This window comes from Chelonoidis abingdonii, chromosome 8 (genome assembly GCF_003597395.2).
Source record: "Chelonoidis abingdonii isolate Lonesome George chromosome 8, CheloAbing_2.0, whole genome shotgun sequence".
NCBI lineage: Eukaryota > Metazoa > Chordata > Testudines > Testudinidae > Chelonoidis > Chelonoidis abingdonii.
In genome coordinates, this window is record NC_133776.1 from 58,506,269 (window position 1) to 58,526,334 (window position 20,066).

Below are 20,066 nucleotides of genomic sequence, written 5' to 3' on the forward strand. Positions count from 1 at the left end.
TGAGTCTAAGAGTGTCCATTGTTTACATTCTACCTATGAGAAATCTTTATTGTACAAAGATCCTGTGATAGTCCTTGGTAGTGTGGATTCCACTTAATGGGTCATCAACACTATCAACAACTTCACTGTTGTACCTGAAAGGCTGGTTGTGGATATTTCCAACTTCACAACATATTTTGATAGCAAAACTTTGTAACTCCACATATAATGATAGCACGTACAATTTAACAGGATATTAATGTTCAACAGATTAAGACTTTTAAAATGATACCTTACAAGACATACTTTGTACAAAGCATATCATAATTGTATCACCAGGGTACATATGGGGTTACCAGGGTGTTGCTTTGGGGTACAGAGTGCCACAGTCAGCTGTTCTGGGGGGGCATGGAAGCAAAGATGGAATTCCTAGTTCAGTGTGTCAGACAGTGGTTCTCAACCTGTGATCTAAACTATATCTAAGAGGTCCGCGAAAGACAGACTGAAAACTTACTGAACAGAATTCAACTTTATATACAGATAATAGATTTCCAAAGGGGTTCACAAATTTAAAAAGATTGAAAACCACTGGTGTAGGGTATACAAAGGTTGTGATAGCAAGGGTTGTTAATTTCACATAGGTGACTATGTTAGCTGTCAGCAGTATTGTCATAGCAAGGGACCACAAGAGGTATCACAATGCATGAGAACAGGGGTTCTCAGCCTTTTTCTTTCTGAGGTCCCTCACAACATGCTATAAAAACTCCAGAGCCCGGGGGGAAAGGGGAACTTGGGGCTCTGGGACAGCAGGGGGGAAAGCCCTCAGGTGTGAGTGTAGTTTGACTTCTATTTTGGGTGGGCAGGGGACAGTGGGGCTCGAGCCAGCTCCTCACAGTGGGGTCTGTGGAGAGAGCATCACCTCCACCCGCTGACTCTCCTCAACAGGCCACCCAACCTGACTAAGTTGTGTGCGTGCGAAGGGGTGCAACCAAAAATTATAACTCAGCTCAAAAAGTTTGAAAACAGCTCAAGGTTCAGGGAGAGGGATATGCAAGGGCTGTGTGTGGGCAGAGGATAGCTCAGCGTGCAAGGAGGGAGTAGCCAGGGGCTGTGTGCGGGCAGGGGGGTAGCTCAGTGTGTGTGGGGGTAGGTAGGGGCTTGTGTGTGGGCAGGGGGCTAGCTCAGGGTGAAGAGGGAGGGGGTAGCTTGGAGCAGGGAGGGGGTAGCTAGGGGCTGCGTGCAGGCAGGGAGGTAGCTACGGACTGTGTGCCAGGCGAGCTCTTCTGCAGTCCCTTTTCCCTGAGGGCTCTGCCAGCCACGGAGCGAGGTCCCCCAATCCAGGCAGCTCTTCCCTGCTGTGTGAGCAAAGAGAAGTGGAAACTGAGACATAGCTTCAACTTCCTGCAGCAACAGGAGATGAGGAAAAGCTGCAGCTACCTGCTCCATGGCACTAGCCAGAGCAGCCTCCAACCTGGCCATGGGGCGGGGAGAGAAGAAGGGGTGTGTTGGGGGGGTGGAGCTGCCCTGGGATTGCCCTGATCTTGCAGTGTAGTTTAAGGAGGGGGGCAAACACCCCCTGGCCTCTCAACTCTGTCCATGGGCACCAGGGATCGGGGCTTCAACCACCTTGTCCTGGCTTCAGCCCCGAGAGAGGTGCTGGGGCTCGGGCTCTGGATTTTAGCTGCGGAGCCTCACAGCCCCCCTGTTGAGAACCACTGGTCTAACAAACAGATATGTCCATGTTTTTTTTTCAACATATGGAAGGGAGGGGGAAAGGGACGAGGTGTTGCTTTATATATTAAAAATGTATACACCTGAACTGTGATTGAGATGGAAATAGGAGACAAACTTGTAGCAAAAAAAAATTTAAGTACTTCAGAAGCAGGAAGCCTGCCAAACAACCAGTGGGGCCACTGGACGATTGAGATGCTAAAGGAGCACTCAAGGACGATAAGGCCATTGTGGAAAAACTAAATGAATTCTTTGCATCAGTCATCATGACTGAGAATATGAGGGACATTCCCAAACTTGAGCCATTCTTTTTAGGTAACCTATCATTTAAATCAACTTCTGATGCCAGTGTGACACCAATTTTTTAAAAAGGCTCCAAAGGTGATCATGGCAATTGTAGTCTGGTAAGCCTAACTTCAGTAGCAGGCAAACTGGTTGAAACTAGCAATAATCACATCTCGGATTAACCTCATTAGCTACGATACTGCCAGAATTATCAGATACGTAGATGAACACTGGGAAACATTGGGAAAGAGCCAACATGATTTTTGTAAAGGGAAATCATGCTTTGCCAATCTACCAGAATTATTTGAGGGGGTCAACAAGCATGTGGACAAGAGTGATCCAGTGGATATAGTGTACTTGGATTTTCAGATAGCCTGTGAGAAAGTCCTTCACCAAAGGCCATTAAGCAAAGTAAGCTGTCATGGGATAAGAGGGAAGGTTCTCTCATGGATCAGTAACTGGTTAAAAGATAGGAAACAAGGGGTAGGAATAAATAGTCAGTTTTTAGAACGGAGAGAGGTAAATAGTGGTGTCCCCCAGGAGTCTGTACTGGGACCTGTCCTATTCAACGTATTCATAAATGATCTGAAAAAAGGGGGTAAACAGTGAGGTGGCAAAATTGGCAGATGATACAAAACTACTCAAGGTAGATAAGTGCAAAGCAGACTGCGGTGAGTTAAAAAGGGATCTCACAAAACTGGGTGACTGGACAACAAAATGGCAGATGAAATTCAATGTTGATAAATGCAAAGTAATGTACATTGGAAAACATAATGCCAACTGTACATATAAAATGATGAGGTCTAAATTAGCTGTTACCACTCAAGGAAAAGATCTGAGTCATTGTGGATAGTTCTCTAAAACATTTACTCAATGTGCAGCAGCAGTTAAAAAAGCTAACAGAATGTTGGGAATCATTGAGAAAGGGATAGATAATAGAGAATATCATATTGCCTCTCTATAAATCCATGGTATGCTCACATCTTGAATACTGCATGCAGACGTGGTTGCCCCTGCTCAAAAAAGATATATTGGAATTTGAAAAGGTTCAGAAACAGGCAATAAATATGATTAGAGGTATGGAACAGCTTCCATATGAGGAGAGATTAAAAAGACTGTGACTTTTCAGCTCAGAAAATAGACAACTAAGAGGAGATATGATAGAGGTCTATAAAATCATGACCAGTGTGGAGAAAGTAAATAAGGAAGTGTTATTTACTCCTTTGCATAACACGAGAACTCGGGGTCACCAAATGAAATTAATAGGCAGCAGGTTTAAAACAAACAAAAGGAAGTGTTTCTTCACACAACACATAGTCAACCTGTGGAGCTCCTTGCCAGACAGTGTTGTGAAGGCCAAGACTATAACAGGGTTAAAAAAAGAACTAGATAAATTCACGGAGAGTAGGTCCGTCAATGTCTATTAGCCAGGATGGACAGGGATGATATCCCTAGCCTCTGTTTGCCAGAAGCTGGGAATGGGTAACAGGGAATGGATTACTTGATGATTGCCTCGAAGGTACTTGGCATTGGCTACTGTCAGAAGACAGGATACTGGGCTAGATGGACCTTTGGTCTGACCCAGTATGTCTGTTCTTATGTACGTAAGTATCATCATTCTGAAAAATTCACAATAAATACCATAAGTGGACACTAGCCTAGAGATTCTGTGGACCATATTTGTAGCCCTCATGTCCTGTGAGTTGGGGCTGGACATGATGCAGAAGCATAAGTATTAATTTCCAGGGAACTAAAGAACCACAGAATATCAGGGTTGGAGGGGACCTCAGGAGGTCATCTAGTCCAACCCCCTGCTCAAAGCAGGACCAATCCCCAGACAGATTTTTGCCCCAGATCCCAAAATGGCCCTCTCAAGGATTGAACTCACAACCCTAGGTTTAGCAGGCCAATGCTCAAACCACTGAGCTATCCCCCCAACAAAAAAAAAAATGGGAGTGCCCCTCCCCCTGCCGCAGGCACCACTGGGATCCAAGTAGACTTTGTAAAGTTCAGCCTTAATCAGAGGTCACAGACTTAGAGCGCTATATGTCTAGATGTGTGTCTAAAATTGGGTTAGAGCCGTGTGCCTACAAGCTGCTGATCCCATCTTGTGAAAGAGTCACTACTTTGCACTTCCACTGAACTGCCTGGGAACTGAAGATGCATGCCCCTTTTGGGAGGTGTTCTGCACTTTGCAGGATCAGTTCCCATGTCAGTTTGCTGGCATCCTGGAGCACAATTTTGAAATTGGTCTCCATTGACACAAGACTTTGACTGTCTTCTCTTTCTTTTTGTGCATTAAGCTTAGCCCTCAGGTGGTTCAGATATTGACAGTAATTGTCTTAATGGGTTTTCTCCTTTTTTGTCAGCTCTGCCACAGGGTGTGGAGAGAGAAGCACCACCAGAGAGATAAGACATGAGAGTAATAGAGCCACAAACTACTACAAATTGGAATGGCATGTGGGAGGGTGTGTCTGGGGTCACATGGGGTGCCACGCTAAGATTGTTCAGTTAGAGCAAACTAAAAAGAAAGGGACAGATAATCCCCAAAACTGGTGGTTATTCTAATACTTAGATGCACCACGCTAGCAACAAAACAGCTTCTATAATACCTTATTGGTTACCCAGAAGCCAAAAACACAGTTCTCTTGAAGCAACCCAGGCTTTGGGCTCCCACCCAGACAACTAAGTCAAATATGATGAAGATTATTGAAAATTTTAATCATCATGTACAAGTTCTACCAATCCCAAAGGATGGACACATTACCTCCCAGGTCAGTGAATATTTTAGATCTTGCCCAAAAAAATGCTTATAGCCAAATTGTATTAACTAAACTAAAATTTATTAAAAAAAGAAAAGAGAAAGTATTGATTAAAAGATCATTATACATACAGACATGAATAGAATTCTAAGGTCAGTTTCATAGTAGAGACGATGAGCTTTAGAGCTGCAAAGAGTTCTTTCAGAATTAGTCCATAGGTTCAGTCCAATGTTCAATATCAGGGTGACCCAGAATGGAAGTGGAGATCTCAATATTGTAGCTCAAATTTCCCCTGATGAAGCATAGCAGATTTGAGATGAAAGGATCAGATCCCAAAAGCCCTTTATACATTTTCTCGGCAGCCTTTTAACTTCATGCAGTTCTTGAGTGAACAGTACTGTTTTTGAAGTAACCTTCTATTTCTTAAACATCACCAGTAATTAACTACATGGATTAACATAAAGCTATTGCCTGTCTCCCAGCTTTTCAGGTGATTTGCTATATACTTAAAAGAGAAATCAAGACAGTGATATCACTACATTCACAGTTCATTTAAATGTGAATATTTCCTTTTAATCTCTGAATTAACAGAATACAGCAATAGACAGAACTGTTTAGTTACATTGTTAACCTCTAACAATATGTATATATACACACAAAACCATGAACATTGTCTACTAATATGTCTCTAATGGTTGAATCTGGGTCAATTAGCCAGCTAGTTGTGTAATCCTTTCTGGCTCTGTGTCACAGAGGGTAATCAATCAGTGGGACTAACACAAAGTTAGCTAGACAATATGGGTGAAGTAATATCTTTTATTACCTCACCCACCTTGTCTCTTTATGTCCTGGGACCAACCTGGCTACAACTACATTGCATACACCAAAGTTAGCTACGCAGTGGAAGAATTCCTCCATCTTATTTTATTCCTATCTCACTCAAAAGCACAGAAATGCATTTGTCTCTAATCCCTTTGCTTCACACTAAACCATGAGCCATAGCACCAGGCAATCTCAACTCTGAAGTCACAGGAGAGCAATCTGGATTATGAAAGTTCAGATATTGTCCAATGAAAAGTCAAAAGGCAAGTTTCTTCCCTGAGTAACAAACCACACCACTCCATCAACAGAGCTGGGTAAATAAAGGATTTGTCCATTTACTGGGAATTTAGAAAAGTTGGGATGGGGATTGTGATGTTTCCTTCTGGTGTTATCCAGACCAGTAGTCTGCTAGGTCACTCCAATCCTTGACTCTGGGAGCCAGCCTTATCCTGCTCTGCTGTGAGAACCCCTACTCCTGGGATGTTCACGCACAGCCTCTGACATGTAAGCTGCTCCCAGCTATGTGCAACCGAATGACACTAGCCAATATCTCTGGTCCCAGAAACAACTCTAGGAACCTCCATCTTGCAGTGTTCAGTTATACCCACTGGACGCTGCAAGCTTATATAAATTCATCAATTTAACAAAGAAATTGATATGTACCAGGCTTGTTATCCCAAGGAGAGTCTGTGACACACATCAAACCAAACGCACTGCTTCAGGTAGAATAAACAAACAGATTTATTAACTATAAAGGTAGATTTTAAGTGATTATAAGCCAAAGCATAACAAGCCAGCGTGATTACCAAAATAAAATAAAATATAAGCACGCAGTCTGAACTCTAAACCCTATTAGACTGGGCAGCAACTAGATTAAGCAGTTTTTCTCACATCACTGGATACTGTTGTCCTTAATATACAGGTTTGTTCCTTAAACTTGGGCCAATCTCCTGTGTTGGAGTCTTGTCTTCTTCTCAGTGTCTTGCTTGCTTTCAGCATAGGTGGGGCAGGAGAAGGGCCCAGTATGTGTCCACTTTGGCTGTTTTATACTCTCAATCCATGTGCTTATAGAACACAAATCCAAGCATGTCTGTATGGCATTGCTGAGTGTCTCCAAGCAAGGGCTTTGTCAAGCCGGGCCTTAACAACCTCTAAGGATGGAGATTCCACCACCTCCCTAGGTAACAAGTTTATCTTACAAAACATGCCTCTGAGGTTGGGTTGGGTTCTTTCGAAAATGGTCAGAGAAGAACACCCAGTTCTGTTCCTCCCGCATGGCCCCACAGTATGCCTATATTTTTATGGATGACTTAGAACAACGCTTCCTCAGCTCTCATTCCGTAACACCCCTACTCTACTTATACTACATTGATGATGTCTTCATCATCTGGACCCATGGAAAAGAAGCCCTTGAGGAATTCCACCATGATTTCAACAATTTCCATCCCACCATCAACCTAGACCAATCCACACAAGTGGTCCATTTCCTGGACACTACTGTGCTAATAATCGATGGTCACATAAACACCACCCCATACCGGAAACCTACTGATCACGGTACTTACCTGCATGCCTCTAGCTTCCATCTAAGCTCTAAGATACAGCCACATTTGCTCCAATCCCTCAGACAGAGACAAACATCTACAAGATCGCTATCAAGCATTCTTAAAACTACAATACCCACCTGCTGAAGTGAAAAAAAAACAGATTGACAGAGCCAGAAGAGTACCCAGAAGTCACCTACTACAGGACAGGCCCAAGAAAGAAAATAACAGAAAGTCACTAGCCATAACCTTCAGCCCCCAACTAAAACCTCTCCAGCGCAGCATCAAAGATCTACAACCTATCCTGAAAGATGATCCTTCAGTCTCACAGATGTTGGGAGACAGATAAGTCCTTGCTTACAGTCAACTCCCCAACCTGAAGCAAATACTCACCAGCAACCACACAAAAAAACCCCAGTAACCCAGGGACCTATCCTTGCAACAAAGCCCAATGCCAACTCTGTCCACATATCTATTCAAGTGACACCATCATAGGACCTAATCACATCAGCCATGCCATCAGGGGCTCATTCACCTTCACCAATGTGATATATGCCATCATGTACCAGCAATGCCCCTCTGCCATGTACATTGGCTAAACCAGATAGTCTCTACGCAAAAGAATAAATGGACTCAAATCTGACATCAGGAATCATAACATTAAAAAAACAGTAGGAGAACACTTAAACCTCTCTGGTCACTCAGTAACAGACTTAAAGGTAGCAATTTTGCAACAGAAAAGCTTCAAAAACAGACTCCAACAAGAAACTGCTGAACTTGAATTAATATGCAAACTAGATACCATTAATTTAGGCTTGAATAGAGACTGGGAATGGCTGAGTCATTACACAGATTGAATCTATTTCCCCATGTTAAGTATCCTCACACCTCTTGTCTGAAATGGGCCATCTTGATTATCACTACAAACGTTTTTTTTTCTCCTGCTGATAATTGCTCATCTTAATTAATTAGCCTCTTAGAGTTGATATGGCTACTTCCACCTTTTCATGTTTTATATTGTGATAGACTCAGGCCAGCTGGGAACCGCAGAGTAGTAGAAGGGAGATATACGGGCCACTGGATAAGCAGTTTTCTGTTCCCTGAGTGACCAGAGCAGGGGCTGCTCCAGGCTAATGAGAACACCTAACTCCAATTAACCTGCTGAGAGTCAGGTGAGGCTGTTAAGCACCTGACTCTAATTAAGGCCCCTCTGATGCTGTAAAAGGGCTCACTCCAGTCAGGCCAAAGGGAGCCAGGGAGCCAGAGGAAAGGAAGTGCATGCGAGGAACTGGGAGCAAGAGGCGTGCAAGAAGCTGAGAGTGAGTAGGCATACTACTGGAGGACTGAGAAGTACAAGTGTTTTATCAGACATCAGGAGGAAGGTCCAGTGGTGAGGACAAAGGTGTTGGAAGGAGGCCACGGGGAAGTAGCCCAGAGAGTTGTAGCTGTCGCACAACTGTACCAGGATGCACTCTAGACAGCTGCAGTCCACAGGGCCCTGGGCTGGAACCCAGAGTAGAGGGCGAGCCCGGGTTCCCCCCAAACCTCCCAACTCCTGATCAAACACAGGAGGAATTGACCTGGACTGTGGCTTCTACCAGAGGGGAAGGTCTCTGGGCTGTTTCCCGACCCACTGGGTGAATCTGTGAGGTGAGCATATCCGCCAGTAAGCGCAGAACCCATCAAGGTAAGGGAGGAACTTTGTCACAACAAGTATATATATCTCCTTACTATATGTTCCATTCTATGCATTTGAAGAAGTGGGCTGTGGCCCACGAAAGCTTATGCTCAAATAAGTTTGTTAGTCTCTAAGGTGCCACAAATACTCCTGTTCTTTTTGCAGATACAGACTAACACAGCTGCTACTCTGAAAAGAGTAACAAGGTGGTTCCTGTTGCTACAGCCTTTACGCTTCAGAGTACAACATAGGTCTGGAATCAAGCTTGGCAACACTGATGGCCTTTCAAGGGTGCACTGTTTGCTGAGCCAAGTAGTCCAACCACGTAGGCAGAAAACCAAGCCCATAACACTGGCTGAGAGAAGGACGGACTGCCCCTGTGCAGCCAAGAGGGACTGTTTTACCCCAAGCCCATCTCACCAAGGCTAAAAATAGTGCAGGCTGGTGAGGCCGAAAAGGTGCTTTGCCACAGAAGCTACTTACCACTCTTTAAATAACCTGGTTTGACCCTTCTTTCTCAGTGCACTTAGCTGATCCCTGACTGGTTCAGATACAAGTGGTGAAGACATTCATAGGCATTGTCCTGCTTTACAAGGATTGCTCCAAATTATGAAGAGAGAACTTTGAGCAGCAGAGAGATGAGTCAGGAGAGTCCTCAAGCCAGGAGGCACAAGGAGCCTGACCTGAACTCTGAAAAGTAAGGAGCCGGTGGGATCAACGCCTTGCTTGTTGTCTTGGATGGATCTTGGCTCCTCATCCCCTGTTGTTTCCATGAATTGATACATACCCTTGATGAAATCCTGACTGCACTAGTCTTAATGGCCAAACTCCCTTTGTATGATTGTATACATCTATTAATAATGAAAAGAGAGCAAGATTTTACTCCCTGAATGTGCTTGATTGTGTTTAATTCCTTGGCATCAGGTTCATCAGAACATCACTATAGCACTGCTGAATGTTGCATCCACGTTCTATGTTGGGAAGTTCAGCTCTAGGATTGTGGGAGTAAATGTAGACTATGACTCTACAGGCTGCAGTGACTCTAATATTTAACAAATCCAACTCCCACTTTAGACAGAGTACTTTCAGCATGATAGAGACCTGTCATGTGATGCCTTCATATCTGAACCACCAACGATACAACACCAGCATGTCAGAACTCAGAGGATCCCATCATATCTGGACAACCAAGTGTACAATAACAGAAAGTAGGGAGCTGGGAATGGTCATGGAAAGACCTTGGAGATTCTTACAGTAAGCTGCTGTGTGGCTAGGGGTCTGAAAGCAAAGTTGAGTCTTATGCCCAGGCCCAGGCCCAGGCCCAGGAATCATGTGGACTGTAGTTTGTAATCGGAGGACAGGCTATAGGAGCCTGTTTTGTACCGATTGGCAGCAGTAACATGGAGTAGTGTTACCAGACATCACAGAATGCAGCAAGGGTCAGACATTGGACTGGGACTTGGGAGACGTGGGCTTATTTAGTTGCTGAAGTAGCTCTGTTGGATGAGTGTTAGACTGAAGGTTTGAAGGTTCCTGGTTCAATCCCTAGCTCTATCATACCCTAATCTGTAGTGCTGGGGTGTTTTCTGGGAGTGTAGCTGTGCCCTTAGCTAACAGTCTCTGATTTCCAGCTCCTCAGCAAAAGAGGAGAGAGTGTGGTTCTGCACCTAGGTGGCCAGCCTGACCTTTCTTTCATCTTGGCAGAGGGTTAGACTAGATGACCCCTTGTGATCCCTTCTAGCCCTATGATTCATGGCTTTATCTCATTTTGTTTCTGTGTCCTTGGGCAAATCATCTCCTCTCTCTGTACCTCAGGTCCTGCTCCGTAAAATGGGCATAATAATACTTCATTTCTCCCACCCGTGTCTGTCTTGTCTCTTTGGACTATAAACTCTTTAGGGGCAATACTGTCTCTTGCTATGATTGTGCAGAGTCTAGCACAATGGGGTCCTGGTCTTAGTTGTAGCCCATAGGCATTTTTGTATTATAAATAAATAAATACCAACAACAAAATACATGAGATATCCCCAGATTGTGGGTCTCTCCTCACCACTCTGGCAGAGTGCCATGCCAGGAGGTCAGTTTGCTGTGTTTTAGAGCAGTGCTGCATTGCCGATCTGCTTTGCACCACTGGGACTCAGAGGGAATATGTCACAGTGCACAGAGCAAAGGCATCACATGTATAGGCCAGAGAGCTATTCATTTCTCTATGGCCTTAGTCTCACCTTCCTTCACTCTTTAATTCACCATTAATTTTTTATCATAATTGAATAGTTAGAATTATATGCCAAGTTATACCAAGAGGACCCAGTCAGGATCAGGGTGCCTAGGAGGCAGTGTGGCCTAATGCCTAGAGCACTGAACTGGGACTCCAGAGACCTGGGTTTCTATTTCTGGCTCAGCTGCTGGCCTGCTTGTTGAGCTTGGACAAGTCAGCCCACCACTCTGTGCCTCAGTTTCCACATCTGTAAAATGGAGATGATACTGATCTCCTTTGTCAAGTGCTTTTAGATCTACTGGAGGGAAGTGTTATATAAGAACTAGGTGGTGCTGTTATTGATATAGGTGCTGTACAGACACAGACACAGTCTGTGTCCCAAAGCAACAGGGTAAGAAATAGAACTATGGAATGTTATGTTTTCTTAAATATAAAATTTTTCTTGCAGTTTAAAGCTGTTCCCTTGATCAGATCTATGCTGAAGAAATACATTCTCTGTCAATACATGGACTGCTTGACATGCATAGGTTGCCAAGCCCAGAGTCAGCTTGTCACCCCCCAAGTCAGCAGTTGGGAATTGCTGATGGTGCAGTGATGTTTATTGTGAGCCCCAGGAGATCCAGCAGCATTCAAGACAGGTCAATTTCCAGGCCACTATGCAAGAGATGCCTCAACTTAGTAATCAAGCATTAGTGTTAGCTCTTGCAGGAACTGGTTACATGGCCTTTGGACCTCAAATGATTTGCTGCATTGCAGAACTTGGGTATGTGAAGCAGGGAAGGGCAGAAAGGGAGCTACATTAAAATATCTCCATTGAGCCAAAATATTTGGAACTGACTGATACCTAAATTGCTACATGTTATCTCCTGGAGCTGTTATGGGGCTTTCTTGCTTCCTTAACAGAACTGTCCCAGGTTATGAAGGGAGAAGCAGCCCCAGGGACACCAGATACGAGAGTCCTAGAGCCAGAGGGCACAATGAATTCGACCCCAGTATGGAAAGGTAAGGAGCCAGCAGGATGAAACTCTTATTTGCGAGGCCAAATAGTGTGCTATCATTTGGTTCATTCAATACCTTGAGCATAGTGGGCCTGTTCCTATTGAACCCCTGGCAGCAGTCATGGGCATTGCCGTTAGCTGGATTGTGTTTTAAATCAGTGTGTTTTGGGGATTTCAATTTCAGTTTTGGGGGCATGGGAATGAGGAAGTATAATGAGTATTCAGCATGTTTGTGGATTCTTCATCATACATTAATATTCATTCTCTGAGGCTATATTGATTCTTTATAATGATGTAGGTACACCCTGTCATGGGGTGTTAGCTCCCTTCTGGTCCAAAGAAAGGGAAAGGATGTACCGCAGCAGATTAGGTCCTATGCTGGTGACCCTGACTATAACACGAGGTAGTACATCCTAGTCGCCGAAGTCAATAAAGGTACCCTTCCTCATGGGGCTGTGTGGCCCAATGGCTGGAGTCAATAGAGTAGCCCACCTCTGTGGGATTGCATGACCTATTGGCAGGAGGCAATAAAGCTGCCCACCTCCGTGGGGCTGGATTGGCCTCTTGGCCTGTTGCAGAAGTGGGGTGCCATCTAGGGGTGTGTGGCGCTCGGGATAGGGGGACTCGGGTCCTCCCTGCTTCTCCGAGTCCCAACCCAGGGCCCTGGCAGTGGCAAGTGTGCTTGCCACTGAGTCAGCGGGGCTGCCCTGAAACATGCTGACCTGTTCCCTGGTTCTCCAACCAGAGCAATGTCTAAGTCCCCTGAGCTGTTTCCTATCTGTCTTCCTCAGTGGTGGTCTACAGATCCCCTGGGTCTCTGGGGTTCTCGGCCAGTGTAGCTGCAGATGGCTCAGTCCCTTCTCTGGATTCTGCAGGCAGCCTGGAATCCATCTGGGGCACGGTACGCCTTGGCTCTGTGGTCAGGGCAAATAGCAGCTCCAGCGAGGGAGCCTGCAATCTGTGTCCTTCCCCTTCAGCAGCCTGCTGAGGCAGAGGGGTGTGGCTTCCTCAGTGCAGTTAATCTCTGCAGGCCAGTGCAGGCAGGTACACCCTGTCACAAACAGCCACTACTCCCAGTCCCATTCTAGAGACAGCATTGTAACTATGTCACAAGGAAGTCACAGCATGCCATTTTACATTGTATAACACCAGAAGGTAAAGAGATGGGGCTGGTGATGGCCATGTGAAAAGCCTGCAGTCAGCTGCTTTGGGATGGGAGCCAAGAAGCAGAGTTGAGATTTTTAACCTCCAGTTCAAGGCAGAGAGATGTCATAAAGGTGATGTGATCGCTCACTCTCTGGAAAATGATTGCAATTACAAGAACCACTTGTGCCCACTGGGATGCACAAAACTATCTTTAATCTGGATTAATTGTTCCCGGCAGATAGTACACAGGATGGGGCTGTGATATGTCCTCATCTACACGATGCTTGATGGAGATTCTTTGCCATTCCATTTGTGGACTTTCCATATGCAGTGGAAACCCCACAGTACACTATCTCCAGAAAGCCAACAGTCAGTCAAATTGGCTCCAGAATTGCTACTGGTCTGTTGAAGGTGGCAGTTCATTCATTGTGTGGATTTTTCTACAGTACTTCACAGCATTTAAGTCCATACAAGCACAGCATGACACTCTGTAGGGTGCATGTCCTGCAGGCTGTGAGTATCGGATCTGTAGTTTACACCCAGAAGGGACTTCATATAGGTATGAACATCAGGCATGGAATTCCTAGATATCCTAGAGCCACAAGGTTTGAATCTAGGCGGGATCAACTCTGCCCTTTAGCCTTCTAAGGTAGATTAGTTATGTTTCATACAGGTTGCTAGGCATGGCTATTTCTGGTAATGTCTTAACAATCATGGTCCACTCTACTCTCTGTGGGCACTTATAGTCCCACTGCATTCTTTTTCTAAGGCTAAAAGTTTGGGCCGAGGACCTGGCCAGGTAGTTCCCCTTCCTTTCCTATTGTACAGTGTTGTGTGCTGGTTGTTCACTTGGCCATGGCTCTCCCATCTCAGAGATAGCTACGTGATTCTGTATGACCTTTGGTCTTTTGAAGTTCTTAGCTGACCCTCCCTTCACTGTACTGTCCCAGGTTTAATCCTCTGAGAAGCTACTCTTCTTTCTAAGGGCATGGCTATATTTGCAAATATAGAGCACTTTCAGTTAAACCAGCCTTCGTAGAGCGCAGTAGGGAAAGTGCTGCAGTCTGTCCACACTGACAGCTGCCAGCACACTGGCATGTCCACATTTGTGGCACTTGCAGCAGCATTGGGAGTGGTGCATTGTGGGCAGCTATCCCACAGAGCACCTATTCCCATTCTGGTGCTGTGGCTTGTGGGAAGAGGGCGTGGGACATTCTGGATCCTGTCCCAATCCCCCGTGATGCATCGGTTCGCATCCCAGCAATCCCTCTGCTTCTGTCCACAATTGGCGCCATCTTTCAACGTTTTTTGTACTGCACGCTCCGTCTTCCCTTTCGGTCTGCAGGAATGGAGCCTGTTTGGAGTGCTGTGCAATGAGTGCTGCACTTCAGGATGGCTATACTGCATGGTGATGGGGGTTGAGTGCAGTGAGTAAGGTCCGTAGTCTTCAGGGCTGGGTGGTGAAGCTACAGAGGTTGGAGGCAGCTAGTGGAGTTAAGAACCAGGATGTTGGGGAAAGTGGGTTGGAGGTGACATGGGGCACAAGGGAAAGAGTTTTGGGACAAGGGCTGCAGGCGGAGACGGGCACGTAGTGCTCCGCCTGCATGGCTACGAGAGCCTGGATCGAGTCCGCTTGGAGCTCCATGATGCTTATCAGCCTCTCCGTGCTTTGGTGACTGTGATCCGCATTCTGCTGGTGGACCCTCCTTTCACTCTCCCTCCACTTCTGCACTTTTTGATTTTCATTAAGGGACTGAGACTTCATGCAGCATGTCCTCTTTGCTTCTACATGGTCTCTTCCTGATTCTTTGCAGCCTGTCAGCCGGTGATAACACGGACGGCTGAGATCTCAAGGTTGCATCTGTAAAGACAAAATGCAACACTTAACAGAGGTAGCATTGTTCACACCAGACAGAGCAATGATTCCCCTGTACTTAAGGAGGGCAAGCACAGTCTACACAATAGCATAATTTGCCCATCCCAAAGCGAGTGCTCATAACCCCCGGGAGCCCCAAAATGGTGAGTAAGCACAGGGTTAAGGGGGACTGATTCTTTCATGGCTGTATTGTCCTCTGCCTTGAGGAGAGCCAACAGCTGCAGGGGGCCCCTGTACTCAACACTGTCCCCACATTTTCCACAGGAGTTCATCCTGGAAGATATCTCACTGCTGAGAGTGATCTGGGAAGCAAGGGAGGGTCTTCTACTACAATGTGGCTTCCGCCCTGGCCCATATGCAGCCTGCCTGTGTGCAGCAGTGGTTCCCCCGCCCCCCATGGCACAGTGGCATGGACATGTTAGCCTGACTGGGACAAGGACCACAGTGGCTTTCCCACGAAACCTGCCCAAGCGCATTGCCCAAGTTCTGGCTGAGACCTTTGAAGAGATCACTGAGGCCGATTACCGCGATGTGAGAGAGCACATCAATGCCATATTCCACATCTAGGCATGCATGCCTCTCTAACCCTCCTCGTCCCAAGAGCCTGCACCAAATAACTTCCTTCCCAAAATAAAAGCCCCTTACCGGGAACCTCCTCTGGTATTTGTCCTTCCCCAAACACCAGCCGCCGTGACTGGCTACCTTTCTCCTGGCTTTAGAACAGCTCCTGGCTGCATGCATATAGGGATACCGGGGTGTCTTCCTCCTCCTCAGCACCCTCACTCCCACTTTTTTCCTCCTCCTCCTCCTCCTGCTTTGTTGGACTGGGCTCTGAAGTGTCTATGGTGGTACTTGGAGTGGAGGTGGGGTTGCCCCCAAGTATCGCATCCAGCTCTTTGTAAAAACGGCAAGTCGCGGGGGCAGTGGAGTGGCTGTTTGCCTTGCGGGCTTTGCGGTAGGCATTCCGCAGCTCCTTCACTTTAACCCTGCACTGCAGAGCATCCCGGTCATGGTCCCTTTTCATCATGTCCCTTGATATCTGTCTGAAGGAATCATAACTCCTATAGCTGGAGTGCAGCTGGGACTGGACAGCTTCCTCCCCCAAACACTGATGAGGTCCAGCATATTGCCATTGCTCCATACTGGGGATAGCCTGGCGCATGGAGGCATGGTCACCTGGAAAGATTCGCTGAGAGCACTCCATGCCTGGCTGAGCAAACAGGAAGGGGATTTTCAAAATTTGCAGAGAATTTAAAGGATGGGTCTGACGGGTGGTCACCTGAGGGCAGGGCAGTAGAGTTCAAACTGGTGACCAGAGTGGCTAGAACAGGCATTGTGGGACACTTCTGGAGGCTGATCAGAGCACATTAACAGACCAGAGTGTCCACACTGGAGCCATGGCGCTCCAGCGGGGCACATCAAACATTATTCCACTGGCCACGGTGGAGTACCAGGAGCGCTCTAGCTGCAGAGTCAGAGTGCTCTACGTGCCTTTCCAGTGTGGACATGTCATGAGTTAGAGCACACTGGGCTGCTTTAATGGGCTCTAACTCACAAGTGTAGCCATGCCCTAAGATGTTATGTGTGTCAGGTGTGGGAAGGGACATGAGCCTATGTTAACTGTGACAAAATATGAATCAGGATGCTATTTCATGCAACTGAGGGACTTAATATTGTCCCACACCATTGAAACAATGTCATTGTGTTCTTGCTTATCCATTCTCCCCTAGCATACAGACATGACACCTGCTGCAATTCAGGTTCCAGGTGTTTTTAGCCTTTTCCTTCTCTTGCCAGGCTTCCCTCAGCTTCAAGTGAGAGGATCTCCATGTCTACTGCCAGCTCTCAGTACCACAGCTCGTCAGTCGTGGGACACAAGTCCAACCCCAACACTGCAAGGTAAAGAGTGGAGAAGACTTACCCTATGTTTGTTATCCTGAGTAATTCTCTTCTCATGCACAGATCCTCACAGAGAGCCAAATCCTGTCCCTGATGCATGTGATTGGCTCCTACTGCAGTGAAATGGGAGCCCTATGAGCATATAGAAGATAAAGCTAGAATTTGGCCCACTGAGTAGACTTCACCTGTTTTGTTTCATGTGGCTGATAAATACTTTGAGCTCTAAAATATGGAATGACCTAATGAAGTGATGCAGCTTGCAAACCTTCCTGCTCTGCTCACTTAGCCCCGGATTGGAACGCTCTGATTCCATTTGGATCACAGGCCAGTCTGTCAAACTGGACTCACTTTTGAGGAGGGGTGATTCTGCAGAGGCATTGCATAGTGTAGGCAAGGTCAAAATACAGCTGCAGGGGGCCAGTGTAGCCTATAGGCACCCGTAACTATATTGTAGAAGGTTGACCTGCAGGACCACAGTGCCCTAGTCAGATAAACTTGACCAAGCCAGAGTACTGCATACTGGCACATGTAATCTCCACAGGCTGCACCTTAAGGCTGAAATTGGTCCGTTTAATGCAAATTATCTGCAGCTTTCAAACTCCTGCTAAGATGGCAATGTGGGCAGCTGTTGGCTGGTGTTGGAGTGCCCCTGGCATAGTGCCACACTGTTTATGATAACTATCACCGTGCAAGCAGAGAGTGCTCGTGTGAGATGCTGGCTCTGGAAGAGTCTATGCAAAAGAAAAATGCTCTCTTTTTCTTTCCTTAGCTGGAACACAGCTTAATTTGATCACTTAAGAAGAAAGGATTAGTTGTAGCCCAAAGGCAGCCATGAAAATGAACCATGGAGAAAGATAGGTTACTTGAACACGGCCTCTGATTAGCTCATTCTCACAGGCTCTGGGAGTGTGCTGGCAGGAATGATGTCTTGTGTAGGATCTGTGACAGAAGTACAGACACATGGGGGGCAGGTCACTTTGAAGAGAGCATTACAAAGTGGGGGGGGGGGGGGGGGACAACACAAGTGCAAGGATGTTCCGTTTCCTGATCTGCAAGAAAAACAGCACAAAGGATAACCATCAATTCGCAATGACAATCATTCTTAAGTATCACTAGGTAGTAGGTTTTTAATGTTAAAGGACACAAAGAGCAAGAGGGAGCTAATGGCTATTAAATCCTGAGATTGTTGGAAATGGTCAAACTGAATGTAAATTGAGATTCAGTGATAATCCAAGAGCACCTGCATCCCACCTTCTCCCTTTCCATGCACATGCGTGTGCACACACACACACATTGTGTCTCACACTTCCATTAGTTTCTGACTCCTCTGATGTGAATGTTTCTGTTACTGTCTCCATCCTTCTCTAGCAAAGGGATCCTCTTTGTGAAGGAGTATGTGAACAGCCGTGAGTTTTCTCCACGCTACAGCAGGTATGAGCAATCCATGGCTCACTCCACAGTGGAGATGCAGAACTGAGTCTTTTGGGTTAGGGTAGTGAAACAATCACACTGAAATTCCAAAACCTCAGTGTTTGATGCTGGTGGGCTTCATTGCATATTTGCAAAAGTGGTTGGATTTGGTGCGAAAACAGATTTGTTGTGGGTTTTCTGTCAAAAATAGGACCATTCTTGATTGAAAAATTATCTATTTTCAAGCCAAAACTCACAATGTGTTTTAAATTTTGTTTAAAGTCAGTGAAGTTATTTCAGATTCTCACCAGTGTAATTGAGAGTGGTATTTGGCTCTCTGCTTTCTATTTATGCTCACCTGGTAAACATTAACATCTTGTTAAAATGCATGCTTGTTGTGCTTTTATCCTCACTCAGTACAGCGCTAGAGTTTATAATCCGCTGGCCACAGCAATGTTACCATTGTCAGCTTCTTGCTATTCTGGTCTCAAAAGCAGATCTCGGTGACTTAGAGATGTGCTTTTATATTTGGAATATCAGCATTCACTCATGTGCCCACAGTATTTCTAACACAAATGTCTTCAAGAAAGTAAACAAACCTGAAGCTCACTGGGGCAAGGATTGTGTCTTTGATTTGTCTGTGGAGTGCCTACCACGTTGGGTAGGTATTGGGAGTTGTACTGTAATCAATATTAATGATATCCTAAAATGTTAATAGGATGCCTTGTGTGAAATCCTGGCCACACTGCAATCAATGGGAGTTTTTTCACAGACTTCAATGGAGCCAGAATTTCACCCCAGTCTGTCCAGTGGCCAATGTCAAATGAGTTAGTGGTCTCATGATATATGTACAAAGCAAAAGCTGTGCATAAGCTAGCCTGTCTGAACTAAGCTGAATCCAATTAGTGCAGGTAACAGTAGCAGTGAAGGCAGCACAGCATGGACTTCAGACTGCATAGCATGGGTTTGGCACAAATGCTAGCGCTTACCCATTCTGAAGCCTGCACTGTGCTCTCTTTAGTTATCCACCTAGTTGGATTCAAGCTAGCTGGGTAAACCAGCCTGTACAGTGACAGATTGAATCACAGAAACCCCCTTGGGAACTGCCAACCAATGTGCCAAGACTACTTCTGCCCCTGCTTTCCTGCGCTGGCAGCTCGGGAATCCAGCACTCTGTCTTGTTGAACCAGACACACTCGTCTGCTCCAACATAGACTCAGGGTCTGAATTACTTGCCCCACAGCTGCAGGCTTAACCTGAAAGCGGCTAACAGAAGTGTTCCTGTCTTTAGCACTCAAATACCCAACTTCCAATGGGATCTAAACCCAAATAAATCCGTTTTACCCTGTATAATGCATATACAGCGTAAACTCATAAATTGTTCACCCTCTATAACACTGATAGATAGATCTGCACAGCTATTTGCCCCCCACCCCCCGGCCAAGTATTAACACATACTCTGGGTTAATTAATAAGTAAAAGTGATTTTATTAAATACAGAAAGTAGGATTTAAGTGGTTCCAAGTAGTAACAGACAGAACAAAGTGAATTACCAGGCAAAATCAAATAAAACACGCAAATCTAAGCCTAATACAGTAATACAACTAAGTACAGATAATATCTCACCCTGAAAGATGTTTCAATAAATTTCTTTCACAGACTGGATGCCTTCCTAGTCTGGGCACAATCCTTTCCCCTGGTACAGCCCTTGTTCCAGC

At 45.7% G+C, this 20,066-nt stretch overlaps 1 protein-coding gene across 4 annotated transcripts in view; it reads left to right on the top strand.

The window, feature by feature from the left end:
- The window catches only part of ZNF185 (zinc finger protein 185 with LIM domain), a 101,272-nt gene that overhangs the window by 75,623 nt on the left and 5,583 nt on the right, over positions 1-20,066 (top strand). For all 4 annotated transcript variants that reach the window (XM_032794600.2, XM_032794596.1, XM_032794598.1 and 1 more), the window contains 3 exons: positions 11,923-12,021; positions 16,837-16,938; positions 18,307-18,369. In XM_032794600.2, coding sequence (XP_032650491.1) covers positions 11,923-12,021; positions 16,837-16,938; positions 18,307-18,369 — 264 coding nt within the window. The remainder of the gene's footprint in view (positions 1-11,922; positions 12,022-16,836; positions 16,939-18,306; positions 18,370-20,066) is intronic.